The sequence below is a fragment of the Cucurbita maxima genome, unplaced genomic scaffold (genome assembly GCF_002738345.1).
Source record: "Cucurbita maxima cultivar Rimu unplaced genomic scaffold, Cmax_1.0 Cma_Scf00043, whole genome shotgun sequence".
NCBI lineage: Eukaryota > Viridiplantae > Streptophyta > Magnoliopsida > Cucurbitales > Cucurbitaceae > Cucurbita > Cucurbita maxima.
The window spans coordinates 706,440-726,769 of NW_019272059.1; the positions used below are offsets into that span (position 1 = coordinate 706,440).

At 33.0% G+C, this 20,330-nt stretch overlaps 2 protein-coding genes across 3 annotated transcripts in view; both read left to right on the plus strand.

Moving 5' to 3' along the window:
• Positions 1 to 12,008: 12,008 nt before the first annotated feature.
• Positions 12,009 to 18,404, plus strand: LOC111470236. 2 transcript variants are annotated; one of them, XR_002714998.1, is made up of 7 exons: positions 12,009 to 12,187; positions 13,136 to 13,301; positions 13,743 to 13,819; positions 14,719 to 16,422; positions 16,493 to 16,661; positions 17,174 to 18,014; positions 18,088 to 18,404. XR_002714998.1 is itself a non-coding variant. In XM_023115784.1 (6 exons), the coding sequence occupies exons 2-6, from the start codon at positions 13,220 to 13,222 to the stop codon at positions 17,806 to 17,808; spliced, it is 2,667 nt and encodes an 888-aa protein (XP_022971552.1). In that variant the 5' UTR covers positions 12,009 to 12,187; positions 13,136 to 13,219; the 3' UTR covers positions 17,809 to 18,082. The 2 variants fall into 2 exon arrangements, 1 of the variants encoding a protein (XP_022971552.1); XM_023115784.1 differs by lacking the exon at positions 18,088 to 18,404 and having other exon boundaries at positions 17,174 to 18,082.
• Positions 18,405 to 18,411: 7 nt separating this feature from the next.
• Positions 18,412 to 20,330, plus strand: part of LOC111470237 (WUSCHEL-related homeobox 13-like) — a 5,063-nt gene continuing 3,144 nt past the window's right edge. Inside the window, exons 1-2 of the mRNA XM_023115786.1 lie at positions 18,412 to 18,498; positions 19,975 to 20,188. The gene's annotated coding sequence lies outside the window, so the exon portion shown is untranslated. The remainder of the gene's footprint in view (positions 18,499 to 19,974; positions 20,189 to 20,330) is intronic.

A 20,330-nucleotide genomic window follows, 5' to 3' on the forward strand; every position in this document is an offset into this window, starting at 1 on the left:
TATATGATGAAGTTTCTCTTGAGCAGAGAGGCTAAAATGGGTGGGGCAGAGAGGAGCCAAGCGGTTTTTTTAGAAACAACAAATGGAAGGTTTGGATCATCTGAAGGTGACACCAGAGAGGAGCCAAGCGGTTTTTTTAGAAACAACAAATGGAAGGTTTGGATCATCTGAAGGTGACACGTGGACGCTTATCAGATGAGTCCTGAAAACTAACACTCCCTGACCAGTGAAATAACGCCACGTTTCTTTCGGTGGGACCTATTTCCCGCCCTTTGGATTCTGTTTGACCATGACTAACTAGTTTCTTCTTACCTTTTTTCAACTATATATATATTTTTTCTTTTTTAAAAAAACTAATCACTTTAAAGAATATTATGATTAGATCAGTATCTTTGTATTTATTTTGTTTTTAAATTTAGAATTTTTTATATATATATATATATATTATTTTTTAATTGAAGATTACATACTTAACCATGTGTAATAGTCCCACCAAATTCATCCCCTTTCAAGGTCCACCGCCTCGTGTCTACCTCATTCGAGTAACAGCCTTCTAACTAGTACATTGCTTGGTGTTTGACTCTAATACCATTGTAATGGTCCAAACCCACCGCTAGTAGAGATTGTCTCTTTATGTTTTGTCTTTCGAGCTTCCCCTCAAACCTCAACCAATGTGAGATATCACAAGATTGTTGGATCGGTATGGCAACCCTAGAGGGGGGGTGAATAGGGTTTTAACGATAAAAGTGTTTAAACTTGATTAATTTTTCTAATGATAAAACTTTTTACAAATAAGTAGAAGATGATAATTACTAAAGCAAAATAATTCAAGTCAAAACAATAATCAAGTAGAACATGCAATAAACATAATAATAATCTTGAAATTAAATAGGAAAGAGTTAGAGAAAATGACACCGTAGTTTTATAGTGGTTCGGTCAAACTCGACCTACTCCACTCCCCAAGCGCCTCTTGGGAATTTGAATAAAGAACTTTTCCGACTCTTTCCACGGATCAGAGCCAAACCGGTACACCGCTCTTTTTACGAGTTCAAGAGCAAACTCAATCCTTTCAACGACGCAGGATCAAACCGATACAAGTATTTGAGTTTGATAATAACACACCACAACTCTCTCAAAGAGTAGATTTACAATTTGGGATACTGACAACTATTTCCTCACAATATAATAATAATCCCTCTCAAGAATAAGATGAAAAGAAATAAACTTGTAAGCTTGGAGAGAGCAATAAACAATGGAGACTTTGAACAAATGAGGATTGAAGAATGTATGTAAGTTGTATATTTTAAAAATGTGGGGAAGATGAGTTTATATAGAGGAGAAAAGTGGCTAGGATTGAATATTGACCATTGGATTGTGTTAGGAATAATGGAAGGTGGAGATTAAAAGTAATTAAGTAAGAAAATTTTCTAAATTCATTTATTTCAAAATTTTAATATAATAGTAATATAATATAATAATAATAAAAAGTTATGTGAGTAACGGTAAAATGTAATTCAAAATTTATTATAAATATAATAATATAATAATAATAAAAATGATGTGAGTAACTACCAAAATTTTAAAATATAATAATATAATAATATAATATAGTAATAATAAAATTCGATGTGAGTAACGGTTATATTCAAATTTATATTTGTAAAAATAATTTTATTTAGAAATGTAATAATAAGAAAAACTCCACCATGTGTTATTCTTCCAATATTATAAATGTCATACTTTGATATATTTTGATTTGTCCATCATTTTGATTTTGTTGCCACATCATCACGTCGGGTATGTTGTCTCGACTCTAATTTCTTCGTTTTAGCTCTGATTTGAGTAATTGAAAAGTTGTTGTAATCGTTATTCCCGACCTTATACTGTGGACAGTTCAAAAAACTGAAAATAGTTAATAATTAAAAGTAGGTTTGTTATCATCAAAACATCAATAATTAATTCATTGAAATTAATTAATGTGAGATCAAGGGCCAATAAGCCAACAATCTCCCCCTTTTTGATGATGACAAATCATTTAAAGAAAAATTCATAAAAACCAATAATACAACATCCATGTAATAATATCACTACATACTAATATATTATCATAAATTTCACTCAAGAGCATATTCTCCCTTATATTAATGCCTCAAGAAATTATGAAATACCAAGTAAATGATTCATAAATTATAAAATAACAAATTTAGAACATATTTTTCTTAATTTTCTCCCCCTTTGTAATCATCAAAATGAACAATTGAAAGAGAATGCATTTAATAATGACATAATGGCTCCCCCTAAAAACATGCATTCAAAAATTATAAAATTCAAGATATATCACAACGAATAATACCAAGCTCAAGCCTATTTTTGCAAAAAATTTCTTCATTCAATGGCTTGGTGAAAATATCGGCCAGTTGATTATTAGAGTTTACAAAATCAAGAATAATATGTCCATTTTGCACATGCTCTCTAATAAAATGATGTCTAATGTCAATATGTTTAGTTCTAGAATGATGAATAGGATTTTTAGTTAAATTAATAGCACTTGTATTATCACAAAATATAGGCACACTATGAAACTTTAATCCAAAATCACAAAGAGTTTGTTTCATCCAAAGAATTTGAGCACAGCAACTAGCAACCGCAATATATTCCGCTTCGGTAGTAGATAAGGCAACCGAATTTTGCTTTTTACTAAACCAAGAAACTAAGGAACTACCAAGAAATTGACAAGTTCCACTAGTACTTTTACGATCAAGTAAGCTTCCGACAAAATCTGCATCAGAATATCCTACCAATTTAAATTCAACATTTCTAGGATACCACAATCCTAGATCAATAGTTCCAAGCAAATATTTAAATATTCTCTTAACGGTATGTAAATGAGATTCCTTAGGACAAGATTGAAATCTAGCACAAAGACATACACTAAACATAATATCGGGTCTACTAGCGGTCAAGTAAAGTAAAGATCCAATCATACCTCGATAAGCTTTAATATCCACACTTTTACCTTTTTCATCCTTGTCAAGCTTAGTGGATGTGCTCATGGGAGTTCTTGCAATCTTACCTCCATTGAACTTGAATCTTTTGAGCAAATCTTTAGTGTATTTCTCTTGATTGATGAAGATACCATTCTTGAGTTGTTTGATTTGAAGTCCAAGAAAGAAACTGAGTTCTCCCATCATACTCATCTCAAACTCACTATGCATACATTTAGAAAATTCTTCACATAAAGAAGGATTAGTAGAACCAAATATGATATCATCCACATATATTTGCACTAATAGCATATCGTTTTCTTTAATCTTAATAAAGAGTGTAGTGTCGAGTTTGCCCATTTTAAAATCATTCCCAATAAGAAAATTACTAAGTCTATCATACCAAGCTCTTGGAGCTTGTTTTAAGCCATAAAGAGCCTTTTTCAACTTATAGACATGATGAGGAAATTCTACATTTTCAAATCCGGGAGGTTGTTCTACATAAACTTCCTCCATAATATAACCATTCAAAAATGCACTTTTCACATCCATTTGATATAATACAAAATTTTTGTAAGAAGCAAAAGCAAGTAACATTCTAATAGCTTCTAATCTAGCAACGGGTGCAAAAGTTTCTTCATAATCTATGCCTTCCTCTTGACAATAACCTTGAGCTACAAGCCTAGCTTTATTTCTAATGATATTCCCATTTTCATCCATTTTATTTCTAAAAACCCATTTGGTTCCAATAATAGAAGTATTAGATGGCCTATGGACTAATTCCCAAACTTTGTTCCTTTCAAATTGATTTAGCTCTTCTTGCATGGCTAAAATCCAAAACTCATCATTTTCGGCATCCTTAAGACTTTTTGGTTCAATTTGAGAAACAAAAGCAAGATTATTAAATAAATTAATAGAAGAGCGAGTTTTCACACCTTGTTCGAGATCACCAAGAATCAAGTCCTTGGGATGAGACAAGGCATACCTCCATTCTTTTGGCATTGATGAAGAGCCTTCTTCCTTTAAGCTCATCTCTTCTTTACTCGTAACAATTTCTTTGCCGTTGTCACTAACGAGTAAATCTCCAAAATTTCTTTCTAAATCATCACTACAAATAGACTCATTAGAAATATTATTGCAAGATTCATCAAATACCACATGCATAGATTCTTCAATAACTAAAGTTCTCTTATTGAAAATTCTATAAGCTTTACTAGTAGATGAATAGCCAAGAAAAATACCAATATCCGTTTTTGAATCAAACTTTCCAAGCTTTTCTTTGTTGTTCAAAATAAAACATTTACAACCAAAAACTTTGAAATACCCAACATTTGGAATTTTGTTATGCCAGAGTTCATAAGGAGTTTTATTTAATGAAGGTCTAATTAAAACTCTATTTAAAATATAACAAGCGGTATTAACGGCTTCCGCCCAAAAATATTTAGGTAAATCATACTCATTTAACATTGATCTAGCAAATTCTTGTAAAGTACGATTTTTCCTTTCAACCACACCGTTTTGTTGAGGAGTCCTTGGAGAGGAGAAGTCATGAGAAAAACCATTATCTTCACAAAATTTTTCAAAGGCAACACTGTTAAATTCTCCCCCATGGTCACTCCTAATTTTAGTAATTAAAAACCCTTTTTCATTTTGAACTCTTTTTACAAAACTAGCAGATCTTTTCAAAACATCATTCTTATGTTTTATCATCAAAACCCAAGTAAATCTTGAAAAATCATCCACTATCACAAAAGCATAATAATTTCCTCCATAACTAGCTATTTTAGAAGGGCCAAATAAATCTATATGGAGTAGTTGAAGAGGTCTAGTAGTAGAAATCATATTTTTAGATTTGAAAGAAGACTTAGTTTGCTTACCCATTTGACAAGCGTCACAAATTTTATCTTTTTCAAATTTAAGTTGAGGGAGACCTCTCACTAATGAATTTTTTGAAATATTTGAAATCAAGTACATACTAGCATGTCCTAGTCTTCTATGCCATAGCCAAGAGTTATCAATCAAAACCGAAAGACATTTATCATTTGTAGGACAATCATTCAAATCAATAGTATACACATTATCGTCTCTATTTCCTACAAACAAAACTTTTCTATCACTAGCATTTTCAATTATGCAATTATTCTTATCAAATACAACTCTAAAACCTTTATCACATAATTGACTAATGCTAAGTAAGTCATGCTTTAAACCATCAACTAACAATACATTTTTAATGAGAGTACAAGAGTCATTACCTATAGTACCCTTACCAATTATTTTACCCTTCTTGTTATCACCAAAGGTTACTAAGCCACCATCCTTCTTGGAAAGATTGACAAACTTGGATGGATTACCCGTCATGTGTCTTGAGCAACCACTATCCAAGTACCACTTATTTTTCTTGGAGGCTTTCAAACAAACCTAAAAACAAAGATATTCAAAATTGACCTTTTGGTACCCATACTTGTTTGGGTCCTAGAGAGTTAGTATTCACAAATTTAGGAATCCATTTCATATTTGCATTCATATTAAAGACATTGTATTTAGATAAGTAACAAGAATAATCTTTATGTCCAAACTTACCACACGAGAAACAAACGACATTATGCAAGAATTTATTTCTTGGACTAAATTTGTGTATTCTATTTTTATTCGAAAAATTATTTTCTAAAACATTGTTAAACTTTGTATTTTGAGAAACTTTTCTTCCTAAATGAATATTTTGAGAATTTTTCAATTTAAAGCACTTAGGTCTAATATGACCTTCAACACCACAATAATGACATATAGGCACAAATCTAGATTCATCATACTTAGATACAAATTTACATGTGTTAGATTTAGGCAAGATAGGGGATGCTTTAACAAAGATTGTTTTAGAACTTGAAGATGTAGAACATTCATCAATATAGCCTAATCCTCTTTTATCACCATATGACTTACCTCCTTCAAGTATTTTATCTAATTTTTGAGCACCTATTGTTAACATTTTAATAGATTCCTTAGCCCTACCAAGTTCTTGCAAATTATTTGATTCATTCTCTTTGAGCAATTTAATTAATTTATCTTTTTCACCACAATCATGCTCAAGAGTCTTGACTTTATCAATTAATGCATTTTTCTCATCACAATCAAATACATGCTTTTCACAAGGTACATCAATTTTAACAATATTATGATCCTTCTCCTTCAAGCAAGAAATTTCATTTAGCAAAGACTTATTTTCAATAATTGAAGTCTTATATTTCTTTTTAAGCACAACATACTTTGAACTAAGTTTTTCTAAATCAATTGTCATCTCATCAACAAGTTTAAATAATTCATGATAAGAAAGAGATTCAAGAGTTACCTCATCTTCTTGTTCATCTTCTTGTTCATCCTCTTTGTCACTATGAGCCATGAAGCAAAAATTTGCAACTTCTTCATCACTTCCACTTGCACTTTCATCACTATCATCCCAAGTAGCCTTCATTGCTTTCTTCTTGGATTTCTTAGATGATTTGAGGAGAGGACAATCCGTTCTTATATGACCCGGCTTTTTACATTCATAACATATTACCTCATCGTTTTTGCTCTTTTCACCTTTTGACTCTTTTTGATTTGTGAAATGTTTTTTTAATTGTTTCTTCCTTTTAATAAAATTTTTATACTTACGTGTGAAGTAGGCGACATCATCTTCATCAAGGACGTCCTCATCTTCAGAGTCAACTTTGATGGATTTTAGGGCTATACTTTTCTTCTTTTTGGATTCTTCTTCCATGTGCCCGTTCATGGTAATCTCATGTGTCATGAGAGAACCAATGAGTTCATCCAAAGGAAGCTTTGTGAGATCCTTTGCTTCTTGAATCGCCGTCACTTTTGCCTCCCAACTTTTAGGCAGAGACCTAAGAATTTTTCTTACATTTTCGGAGGTAGAATATACTTTTCCAAGATTTTTCAAAGCATTTAAAATATTAGTAAATCTAGTAAACATATCACCAATAGGTTCATTTTCCTCCATTTTAAATAGTTCATAATTATGAACTAACATGCTAATTTTTGTTTCTTTAACTTGATTGGTTCCCTCATGAGTTACTTCAAGAGTTTTCCAAATTTCATATGCCGAAGAACACATACATACTCTATTAAATTCATCATTACTTAAGGCACAATACAGACAATTGATAGCACTAGCATTCAAAGAACATTTTTTCATATCATGCTCATCAAATTCATTTTCTAATTTAGGCACCTCAATATTATTAACAATTTTTATTGGAATGTAAGGACCATTACTAACATTTAACCACAATTGATAATCAACGGATTGCAAATAAATTTTCATCCTAGCTTTCCAACATGTATAATTTGTTCCATCAAAATAAGGTGGCCTAGAAGTTGATTGTCCTTCACTAAAACCATTTTTAACACGTAGGTTTGCCATAAGCTCGAACAATAAAGTTTAGATAAAAAATCTATAGGAGCAACCTGCTCTGATACCAATTGTTGGATCGGTATGGCAACCCTAGAGGGGGGGTGAATAGGGTTTTAACGATAAAAGTGTTTAAACTTGATTAATTTTTCTAATGATAAAACTTTTTACAAATAAGTAGAAGATGATAATTACTAAAGCAAAATAATTCAAGTCAAAACAATAATCAAGTAGAACATGCAATAAACATAATAATAATCTTGAAATTAAATAGGAAAGAGTTAGAGAAAATGACACCGTAGTTTTATAGTGGTTCGGTCAAACTCGACCTACTCCACTCCCCAAGCGCCTCTTGGGAATTTGAATAAAGAACTTTTCCGACTCTTTCCACGGATCAGAGCCAAACCGGTACACCGCTCTTTTTACGAGTTCAAGAGCAAACTCAATCCTTTCAACGACGCAGGATCAAACCGATACAAGTATTTGAGTTTGATAATAACACACCACAACTCTCTCAAAGAGTAGATTTACAATTTGGGATACTGACAACTATTTCCTCACAATATAATAATAATCCCTCTCAAGAATAAGATGAAAAGAAATAAACTTGTAAGCTTGGAGAGAGCAATAAACAATGGAGACTTTGAACAAATGAGGATTGAAGAATGTATGTAAGTTGTATATTTTAAAAATGTGGGGAAGATGAGTTTATATAGAGGAGAAAAGTGGCTAGGATTGAATATTGACCATTGGATTGTGTTAGGAATAATGGAAGGTGGAGATTAAAAGTAATTAAGTAAGAAAATTTTCTAAATTCATTTATTTCAAAATTTTAATATAATAGTAATATAATATAATAATAATAAAAAGTTATGTGAGTAACGGTAAAATGTAATTCAAAATTTATTATAAATATAATAATATAATAATAATAAAAATGATGTGAGTAACTACCAAAATTTTAAAATATAATAATATAATAATATAATATAGTAATAATAAAATTCGATGTGAGTAACGGTTATATTCAAATTTATATTTGTAAAAATAATTTTATTTAGAAATGTAATAATAAGAAAAACTCCACCATGTGTTATTCTTCCAATATTATAAATGTCATACTTTGATATATTTTGATTTGTCCATCATTTTGATTTTGTTGCCACATCATCACGTCGGGTATGTTGTCTCGACTCTAATTTCTTCGTTTTAGCTCTGATTTGAGTAATTGAAAAGTTGTTGTAATCGTTATTCCCGACCTTATACTGTGGACAGTTCAAAAAACTGAAAATAGTTAATAATTAAAAGTAGGTTTGTTATCATCAAAACATCAATAATTAATTCATTGAAATTAATTAATGTGAGATCAAGGGCCAATAAGCCAACAAAGATGTGTGTAGTAAATATTAAATTAACAAAGATAAATCCATAGCCTATATTTGCATATGATCGAACCTAGGCTCTAGTTTGTGTTAGGTTTTTCTTTTCCATTACTATTTAAAACATAAAAATTTTAATACATTCATTTTAAATGAAATTAAAAAAAAAATGTTTAAAATAATTTCAGAAATTTCAAATAAAAGAATTTAAAATCAGATTTGCCACAAACAAATGGGCTTACATGCTTGTCTATAGACCCAATCCCTTACAACTATCTGGGTCGGGCCGAATCGAACGCATTTTGTTAAAATTCTATTTTACTTTTCTAAAAATAATTATTCATTAATTACCAATTAATTCTTTTAAGTTAATTTATCAAAGTACTCTTTCGGTTATGCATATATTTATTTAATATTATAATTATTTATTCTCCAACTACTTCATACAAATGAAAAGGTAAATAATTTAATAATATTTTACGTATTAATATTTAACTTTTATTAAAAATAAAAATTAAAATAAAGGATCTGATCATCTCAAATATTTTATAAAACACAACTAATATAATGTATAAAACATTGGTCCCCATGGCCCCAAAATACAAAGCAAAATTGAGGGACTAGAGTGCAAAAAGATATAAATTGAGGGAGTAGAGTGCAAAGAAAGGATAATTGCACATATGCTGGCTTTGGGTGTCATCATAGTCTTAATTCTCTTCTTCTTATTGAAGTCCCACATGACAACACAACATGTTGGTCCTCTCACCATCATATCATTATATCACCTTCCCCTTTACACCCTAAACCTAACCTCTTTTTCTATCCATTCCTTTTCTTTTGTCCCGACTAAACTCTACGTTCTCCTTATAATATCTCTATCCATATTTATGTTTATTTCATGTATAGCGAGCTCGGTTTGTACGATACGGAAACTATTTCGTTATCGGTATGTTCTCGTGCATACTCAAACTGATGCAAAGACATACATAAAGGAAGACGAGTCTGTCTCATAGCAAAAAATGGTTAAAAAAAAATAATAACCATCTCGGTTTTTTAAATTAAGCTTATTTTTTCATGTTCGATGGTTTTTGTTATGGATGAAATTGGACCAAAAAGACAAGCTTAAGCTTAAGCTTACCGCTAACAAATATTATCCGTTTTAACCCTTTACGTATGGTTGTCAACCTCACAGTTTTAAAATGCGTCTATTAGGGAGATGTTTTCACACCTTTATAAATAATGTTTCGTTCTCCTCTCCTCTCCCACTGTAATGAGATCTCACAATCACAAAAATTAGTGGAATTCAGGTCAATACAGAAGGACATGGTGGAATTTGGGCTGAAAGCTGAATTAAAACTCTGTTACCTCGGCTTAGGTAGTTGGGATTGACCTCTCGCTCGTGCTCTCGATGACATGGCATCTTGGTTCAATCCGGTTTCGTCTAATTAAGGTATTAGTTTTTAATAAATAAAAAAAAAATCCAAATTTTCATGTTTTTTTTTTTTAATTAATCAAGTTAAATAAAAAAATATTATAATATCATATCATGTAATAAAAAAAATCACATAAAAATGTGATGATGAAGATTAGAATAAAGTTGATAGCTGTGAACCTTTCTAAAATTTAGAAATGGTATTATTCAATTAAAAAGGCATTTTTTTTTAATTTTTATTTTTTTTTTCTTTGCTTCAAATTCTTTCATTCAGTGCTGATTCCGAACTCCAGAGGCATCTGTACGGTGTCGTTTAGATTCTCGTAGAAAAGGTATGTACTATTTACACTTTTGGGAACTAAAAAAATCCTACCTACATTTAATCGCATTAATTTCATTTTAAATAATATAGTTTTTAATGTTTAATTATAATGAAAATTTACATCTAAAAAATATAATTTAAAATTTTTGTCAGAAAATAGAGATTAAATGTTTTAAAAAATTAATAATAAACTAATAAATAGTTTGGATATAAAAAAATTATATTTTAAATCTATTTTATAATTCCAAACATTAAAAAAAAAATAGAGAAAAAAATGTCAGACTGGAAGCAGGATATTTTACGTTGGTATTTATTTATTAATTAAAAAAAAAGGATATTTTAGAAATATTATTTACATTCCATTGACAAGAGAAAGGGATGGAAAAGGAACGCGCGGAGAGTAGCGCGTGATGAGAAAGCACGGAGAAAGGAAATGGGAGTGTGGTGCGTAAAAGGCAGCGGGAAGCGACTGCGTGTGAGCTGTTCCTTACGTGATCCAACAAATCATTTCACGTTGTTGCGACCCCATCGCGTCAAACCAACTGTATTTCTTCCCCTTTTTCCTTTATTTTTTTGCCTTATTTTGTCTTTTTAACAAACACTTTCTAAAATTGCGAGACTAACGACGATATGTAATAGACTAAAACGGACATATCTGCTAGCAATAAACTTGAGATTTTACAAATGGTATCAGAGTTAGACATCGAGCGGTGTGTCAACAAAGATATTGTGTCTCTAAAAGTTAAATTGTTAGATCCCCACATTGATTAGACAGAAAAAACGAAACATTGAAGAGGTGTAAACTTTTCTCTAATAAATATATTTTACAACCGTAAGGCTGATGGTGGGCTTAAGTTGTTACACTACCAAAATATTAAAATGTATGTAAATTTCTAATTTTATCTTAGTGGTAGATTAAGTCATTTGTAATAATTAAATGGTAATTAGAAAGTATTGATTTTGTTGTGATAGGAAAGAAAATATATCTTAAATATGGATCAATTAATTAATTTTTTTTTATTTTAACTGTAATTTCACATTATAAAATTTTAAAATATTTTTAATGATGGACAAATAGTTGACATGTAATTAACTAAAAAAAATGGATGGAAATTAAGAATATATATTAAAAAAAATTATAATATATCGTAAATAAAAAATACTAAAATAGAATTTATGCCACGTACTAAAAACAAATAGAAAAATTCAGGGGAAAATAGGAATTTATTAGCAGAAAGAAAAAAAAGTTTAATTGAGGGAGAGTGGGACCAGGCCTTGGAAAAGGCATAATATGCCACGTACTTTACCGCTCATTATTGTTACTATTAATATTTTGGTTTTACTTTTATGTAAAAAAGAAAAATAGTTTTGGGAATTTTATAATCATTTTACTATAATTATTATTATTAAATAATAATAATAATTATTTAATTATTACGAGAAATTTGATGGCTTTCAATTCCTACTTTTTGCGTCGACACATTTCTATTCATGATTGCATCCAACGCGCGACGCCATTTCTATTTTCTTCTTCATTACCAAATTTTCCAGTAAATACCTCGGTTGTTTAACTGCATTCCTAAACTCGCCGCCTCACTCCTTGCCGGCGCCCTTCTCCGTTCAACTGCAGCGTCGCTATTTCTTCCTCCATTCTCACTGGTGCGATCTCCATTCCACAGCTTTCTTTCTTTGTCTTCTTCCTTTCTCTGAATTTCAATTGTTCCTCGTTTTTCTTTTGTTCGATTACTTCGTTGAATTTCAATTGAGCTGATTGGTTGATGAAGCAGGTTCTGGTTCTGACATTGCGCTTTATTTTCTGTTTTGAGACTGAATTTTGCGTTCTGATCACGGACTTGAATTGTTGAGGTCGGATATATGCAAGTTTCACCGCTCTGGATAACCTTTTTTTGTTCCTGTTTCTGATTGTGTGAAATCGTTGATTGTCAAGTTATGTTGTAGGTGGCTGGTTTTGAAAATTTGACGAATGATGAATTAGTCTTGTTTCTCATTTGACTTCTAGCTTGCTATGCTCTGTAGTCTGTACCACGAATTTCCTTGAAGCCTTTCAAAAAATATGATATCTGGCCTCTTCTTCCTACAATGGATCTTGCTGTAGTCTTCTATTGTCTTTCTCCGATTTCTGGAACAGTTCTGCTTGTTGTGCTCCCTCGTGGTCTTTCTGTACACAACGGAGCCATTGACTTTCTTCTTCCGGATGAGAAGAGATTCTGTTTTTTAAATAAATAATGAATTATTGTCAATTTCTATTTAGGGTATACTGTTGATTCTGTTGCTCATATTCATACACGATACTAATTTCTCCAGGATATGGTTTGAATGTTTATCGCCTCTTGTTGTTTCTTGGAAGGATGTTTAAGAACTTATCGCTATAAAACAGATAACGTAACCAGAGTCCTATTGCCGCAAAAAGACACTACTAATTAGCGAATAGCATAATATATTCCGTGGTCATTAATTTAGAATGCTGCTTGTGTGCTCGGAGTGTATGGTTCCATCGATGATATTTATTTTTGTTGGTTGCAGTTTGCCAGTTTACAAACTTCGTGACTTATCTTTTTGCCTAATTTTCTTCTTTTCTTTTTCAAGGTAAACAAGGATATTGAGATCGATTTATACCAAGTATGAAAGAACCAAAAAAAAAGATGGTGTCCTGGTAGTTCCACAAGCTGCATGGGTGGCTTATTATATCCTTTTGACTTCGACCGCAGGAGCATGGCCAAGAAAATCTTTAATCAAAAGAGACGTAATGGTGGTATGATTGATGTTATTATGCTCTTTGTTATGAGAAGAACATGTTCTGCGAATTCTGCTTGAATAGCCATTTTCCATTATCATGTAATTGACATTAAGTTGAGATTTTAAAATATTTTCATAATATTGGAATATGAAGTTAGTAGGAGCGGAAGTGACTAGAAAATTTGTTTTTGGAAATCCGAGCTTACGTTAGAATACTGATATACGTTCAGAAGCTTTCTTATCAGGCTCTTATTGCTCATGTACATATGCCCACTTATGGAAGTGTAGCATCCCAGAATCTTTTTTTCTTTTTTTAATAAACCAGATTTTGTAATGAATGTTAAAACTTTTTACCAGTCTATCATGTATAAAAACACCACTTGAGCTGAAACCAATCACAGGATAAATCTGATTATTTGAAGTAATTTTATCTAAATCGAATTCGCATTTTCTGCAGGCCTGGAAACCCCTCGAAATAGCCTGGAGCTACAGATGGAGAGTTCTCAAAGTTATTGTACTGCAGAAGAAATACCGGTAAATCTACAATTTTCTGGCTTTATACTAGCTAAACGACTATTCACGTCGAAGTACCTTGTTATTAGTTTTCTAACTTTTGAGAGCACAACACTAATACAAACTGAAGCTTTCACCCCAATGCAAACTGAAACAAGTCTGTCTATATAATTGGATCGTCTAAGTTCGAGATATCGATCTTTGAACCGTCTGGAAAATTCGTTCTGTTTGATCTTCTATTTCTATCTCAGTTAACATCATATGCTGATTTTTTTTTTTTAAATTTTGAATCCGTAAGATCTTTTTCCAGTCTAAAATTTTGTTACATCATGGTCAAGATATGAATTAGAAAGAAAAAAGATTCATGCTTCTTTCTTTTGGCAACAACCGAACCAAATTTTGTATCAACCTATCACTGTTATGTATCAATGGTCAAAACTGCCACCAAAAAATTGTATGGAATGATATTAACTATGGCCATAATCTCAGTTGATAAATTTGATATCAAAAGGTCCTGAAATTAATTGACCTGTGCTATAACCGCTCATGTATACTTGTCTAGGGTCTCAACAGCCTATATCACGAAAATTATATAAAGAAAAGGGCAAAGTCAATCTTGGCCCTCCTGTTAATTACTAAGTTAAAGAACACAAAAGAAATACATGCAGGTGAATCCCCGTTATTATACCACATCCTCATTGGAGTATTTTCTACAAATAGTTTCACTTTCTCATTCTCAAATCAACTTCTACTTCTGGAAATGAACTTCTTTTCAACAGTCTGTCCTCTAGTTTTCTCATATTATTTTCTAATGATCTTATTCGCCAATATCAATATACTTTCCATGCGTGTTCATTTCCACATTGTTTCTGTTGCTCTCTCTAATTGCCAGTTTCTTGTGACCGTTGCTGAATTTTCAGTACTCCTATCAAATTGATGAAGTGTTTTCTGACAAGGACTATTTAAAGAATGAGACTTCAATGAAGAAATTAATTGATAAGGAAATGTCCTCGCGCACGAGTGCCAAACATCATGGACCAAGCATTGTTGCTCGACTCATGGGGATGGATATGTTGCCCTTGGATGCAAAAGATGAAGTTGAGCTCAGTGACAAGAGGCACAATAGCAAGGGAGTTAAGACTTCAAGTAAAGAAATTAATGGCAGGGGCTTGCATTCTGATGCATCCTCCAAATCGAATTCTTATAAGAAGATGGACGTGCACTCATCTTATCATGATAATGACAAGGATGCTGATCGATGGAGGAGTACCAGTCAGAAGATGGGAAGACCTCACCGTCGGGAACATCCTCAGGAGGAGGAATTACAGAAGTTCAAGAAGGAATTTGAAGCATGGCAGGCTGCAAGGTTTAGGGAGTGTTCAAGGGTTATTGAAACTAGCAGCATCAACAGACAGTCACTTGCTCAGGACGACGCCAGGGAGATGGAACTAAATGTAAACACAAGGAAAATATCGAGCCCAAAGCTCTCAGCAGAACTTAAATATCCGACAGTGGGTATGAAATCATATAGAAGAGTTGATCTGGATGGTGGTATTAAGAGAGAAACATTCCCTGGTGAGCAGAGGGGACCCTTCTCTTTGAGAAGCGAATCCATGGATGCAGATTTTGAGCACCCTTGCCTGATAAGTAGTGATCAGAAAGACAAATTGCTTGGTCCAACAAAGATTGTGATTTTGAAGCCTGGTCCTGATAAGATGTGCCTCCATGAAGAGCATTGGACAAATTCCTCAGGGACCTTAGGAGAAAGAGTTAGTATTGAAGATTTTCTTGAAGAGGTCAAGGAGCGGCTGAGATGCGAATTGCAAGGGAAAACTACTAAAAAGGGCTCTGCTGCTCGAGGAAGTGGAATAGAGACGCCATATAGTGAGAAGTCATCTCACTCGAGACAAATAGCTCAGAACATCGCAACACAGGTCAGAGACAGTGTCACAAGAGACATTGGATTCAATTTACTTCGTTCAGAATCCACGAGATCATACAATAGCGGAGTTCAATTTAATGGGTTGGGTTCCCCAGAATTCATGAACAAAGATACCAGAAGATTCTTGTCAGGAAGACTGAGAAATGTTCGACGGAAAGATTCAGACTTAGATAGTGGCAGCTCTAGATCATCTGCAAGTGATCATGAAAGAGTTTCAAAGCAAGTAGAAACTATTTTGACAAATGGAAAACATACAAACTACTGGGAAGTACTAAGAGATGCAGAAGAAATACACAGTAGGTCTTTCAGGCATGAGGCAGATGAGGTTCTCCCCAAAGAATTGTCACCTAGGAATCTCTCCAGATCATTATCAGCTCCAGTGTCAGGAACATCGTTTGGGAAGCTTCTTCTGGAGGACCGCCATATTTTAACTGGCGTCCACATTCAGAGAAAACATGAAGCAAGTGATCATGTGGCGGTGAATCTCAAAAAGCAGAAGAAAGAGAGGTTTAATTTTAAAGAAAAGGTTTCCAATTTCAGATATAATTTCACTCTTAGAGGGAAGCTGTTTGGCAGAAAAACTCAATCGATTAGCGGATTGGATACTGCTGACCTATACTCTACCAAAGACATCCTGAGTGGACCAACTGTTGTAATGAACTCTGGGGAGCGCCATGAAAGGGTATGATAACTCAAACTATTACAATTCTGGTTCCACACTTTTAACTAATCCTTTCTCTTCATTGTCCCAGGAGAATTTCACTGAGGTGCCTCCTAGTCCTGCTTCTGTGTGCAGCAGCGGCCAAGAAGAGTTCTGGAAGTTATCTGATCATCACAGCCCAATATCAACTTCAGATGTGACTCCTAGAGATGAGAACTGTGTTTCCCAGGTCTTTAGGGAGATCAGCTCTAACTTGAAAGGTACGTGAAATTGCTTTTAAGCACGATCAATTTTACACTTCGTACTGTTATCAATGTCGTATGTAGATAAATCTTTTTACTTCGTACTGTTATCAATGCCTTTGAATACAGTGGCTATTGACTTTTTGGTTACTTACATCTCAAGTGTGCTCGTCAAAATACTTCTTTAAAATGTTTTGTCTGCTTCGGCTTGTGTATCTTGGTTGATTTTCAGATTTCTAAAAAATTATGGTATACATATTAACATTATGTATAAACTGCTTAACGTGAAAATTGTCATACATATAGAAATATAATTATAGAAGACGCCAACCTGACATGACTAGCTAAAACATGTCATTCATCAAGAGCATCACTCGAGAAGTTACGGCATTCAAATCCATGTGAATTCGAAAAAAAAGAAAAGAAATGATGTGTCATTCTTTCAATGATGGACATTTATCAATCAAGTACAAGTATGTAATTGTCATCGAGTTCAAATATTTGATCCCTTTTTTTTTTTTACACTGCAGAACTTCGAAGACAGCTGAGTCAACTTGATTCCGATGATATTGAGGACAGAGTGGAACAGCAGCCAGTTGAGTTTGAAATCACAAAACTGGAAGATCCAGCAGAAGTTTACATACGAGACCTTCTTATTGTTTCTGGTATGTACGATGGATCAACTGATCACAACTTTTCACGAAATAATGCAGCTACAAAGCCTATCAGCAACGCTATTTTTGACGAAGTGGAAGAAGCTTATAGAAAATCAGAGACGAAAAATGAAATCATCGGGAAGGAACAGAACGAAAGTAATGTAGATCACAAATTATTATTTGATCTGTTGAACGAAGCCCTTCCAATCGTACTTGGACCATGCTTAACAACGTCCAGATTTAGAACAAAAGTTATCGACTCCTCTACACCGCTACCGCCTTTGTTCGGAAAAAAACTATGGGATTCTGTATGGGACATCATACGCAAGTTTATACACCCTCCAACTGATAGATCTTATTACTTGCTCGAGGGGGTGATGGCTCGAGATTTAAATTCAACTCCATGGACCTCGTTAATGGATGTCGAGATTAACACGACCGGAAGGGAGGTTGAAGGCTTGATCATCAAGGATTTGATTGATGAAGTTGTGAAGGATTTGCGAAAATGATGCAGAGTCTTTAGTTCTCAGGACACTGACCTTATGCTACTAGACTTAGGAGTGGACATAAATTGCATGGAAATCAGCTATTCAGGATACACCACGCTTGATATTCACTCGAAATATATTTTCTTTTTTGTATTACTTTTACGTACATATGTCCTTATTGGATGTGTTTAATACAGATTGGCTTCAACTGAAGGTGTTATTCAGATGTAAATGACACTCTTATCTGATGTTTATATCATAATTTGTAAAGAAAAGTTAACATGATTTTTCTTTATGCAGTTTCTCCACGAATCTTCCCTTTGCCGGCTCTCTTTGTAATAGCCAGCGTCAAAAACCTAAACAGACTGCCACAGATTTCAATGCAAAATTGCTTCGACAAAATTAAGGTATAACTTGCTTAAAACTTCCTTCAACTATAATTATAAGGACAGATACCTATCAAACCATGTAGATTGAATTTTATGTCGTATTTATTGCTTCTACCCCCAACTATAAGACATGTTTATGTGATATATAGAATGGGAGTTAACTCTAACACGATCAGACATGCTGGCACGTATTAAAAGTTGCATGATTCTTGATCTCTTAATTTCAGGTTATACAAAATTACAAATCTAACTCGTAAAGTGAACATCTTTTGACCAATTAGGAATGGAATGGTTTTTGCCAACCAGGTCAAAAGAATCCATGGTTAGACCTTATTTGATAATTTGATATCAAATGCTTCATCTCATTTAGCCAAGTTAACTAGCCAATTCCCATATAGCAAAAACTGTGGGTCTGTCTATGATGTTATATCATGATTCATGGGTTAGGTAGACCATACTACATGTGAAAGCCAAGCAGAAAAACTTGAGCAAACTTCATCAGATTCTTCACTGGGACATTGAAACTAGAACCCTAAGGAGACATTTAGATACTTAGAGGGAGTGAGTGGTCTTAAAGTAAACATCCATGGACTTGAAAAGGAAGCTGGATTCATACCGAACCAACTGAAGTAGAATTATAACACTGGAGGTGGACCAGTGACAAATTTTGGACTCAAAATCCACTCTTTGTGGTTGCCATTGTTAGCAAGCTGTTCCCAAGCCTATTGAGCTTTCACATCCAAAAAGATAGACTCCAAATTCTTAGCCTACATTATTCTAACTTTTCGTTGTCTTACCATTAAGAAATGACGTATCCAACATATTTGAGAGTGATTTTGAAATGGTTAAATTCACTTTCAAACGTGTTGTAAGTCTGTTTCTTCCTATCTGTATCCAGTGATTTTGAAATAGTTAAAATTACTTTCAAACTTATTCTAAATTTACTTCTTCCGATCGATCTGATTTTGAATGAAATAGTTAAAATCACGTTCAAACATGTTTTAAATCTACTTCTTTTGGTCCCTATCATACGTTAAGAGTGATTTTTTGAATGAAATAGTTAAAATCACTTTTAAACATGTTCTAACTCTACTTCTTTCGGCCTATATTAGTATCTAATACGTTTAAGAGTGATTTTGAAAGGGATACAATCACTTTCAAACGTGTCACATAAGTCTAGTTCGTCCCATCGGTTTCTATTTTTTCATGTAAATGGAAGGAATTTTCTTCTCCTCCCTCATTCTCTGTTCTTGTTTTCACACATCCAAAGTACATATATACATACATGGTTGGCAGCCCCTTGATTTTGACCTGCCCTTACAACTCTTTAGTGGTGTAGCACATGCTCTGTCGGCTAATCATTCTTTACTCGCTCTCTCTCTTTATTTGATTAACCTAATTTATCTTCTAAACTCCTTCATTCTTCTCCTTACACGTGTAAATCATGTATTCTATTTTATTCCCATCCCAACAAGTAAACAGTATCAATGGTGATTTTGTACATTTTTATCGTGATCTAAAAATATAATTTCAGAAGATATCATACCAAGATTTTATTTTTATTTCCATTGCATATAAGAAACTAAATATGAGTTATATTCCACCAATAAAGGCAATTAATGATATGATTAAGGCTTTTTGTATTTATCTGCTAATTGCAATTAATTGAAATTAGCCATCTAATTAATTACCCCTCACATGCATATTACATATCAGACAACGACCCCTGCATGTGTCCACGTTTGAATTATTATTCATTTTTATTTGTTTTAAATTAATAATTAATTTTAAATTTTAGGGCAGGAAACCAATCCATCTCTGACACAAATGAAAAACACCCTCCTAGTTCACTGCCAAAAGCTGCAGAATTTCCGACATCTTCTTTTTATCTCCGCCGTGATGTCCACCGCCGACCGCCGTACCAGATAGCACAAACTTTCGAATAACACGCTGACTGGGTCGGCGGGTGTCCTTAGGGTCAGACAGTGCCAGAGAAAACTCATAGCGATCAGGTCTAGTTCACCGATACCTCCGGTTGCCCTTCCAAACTATATTATTTTCTCTTTTCTAAGGAAAATTAAATTGTGTTTATTTGCTTTCCATTTTAGGTCCGAATATTTTTCACAAAGGAAAAAAAAAAAAAAAAAAAAAAAA

What these genes read in the sequence shown, in the direction of transcription:
- LOC111470236 (XM_023115784.1), top strand. Translation starts at nt 13,220, where the DNA reads ATGGGTGGCTTATTATATCCTTTTGACTTCGACCGCAGGAGCATGGCC. An exon ending in CTGGGGAGCGCCATGAAAGG is followed by an intron (nt 16,423 to 16,492) that starts GTATGATAACTC and finishes TCATTGTCCCAG; the next exon opens with GAGAATTTCACTGAGGTGCC. An exon ending in GATCAGCTCTAACTTGAAAG is followed by an intron (nt 16,662 to 17,173) that starts GTACGTGAAATT and finishes TTTACACTGCAG; the next exon opens with AACTTCGAAGACAGCTGAGT.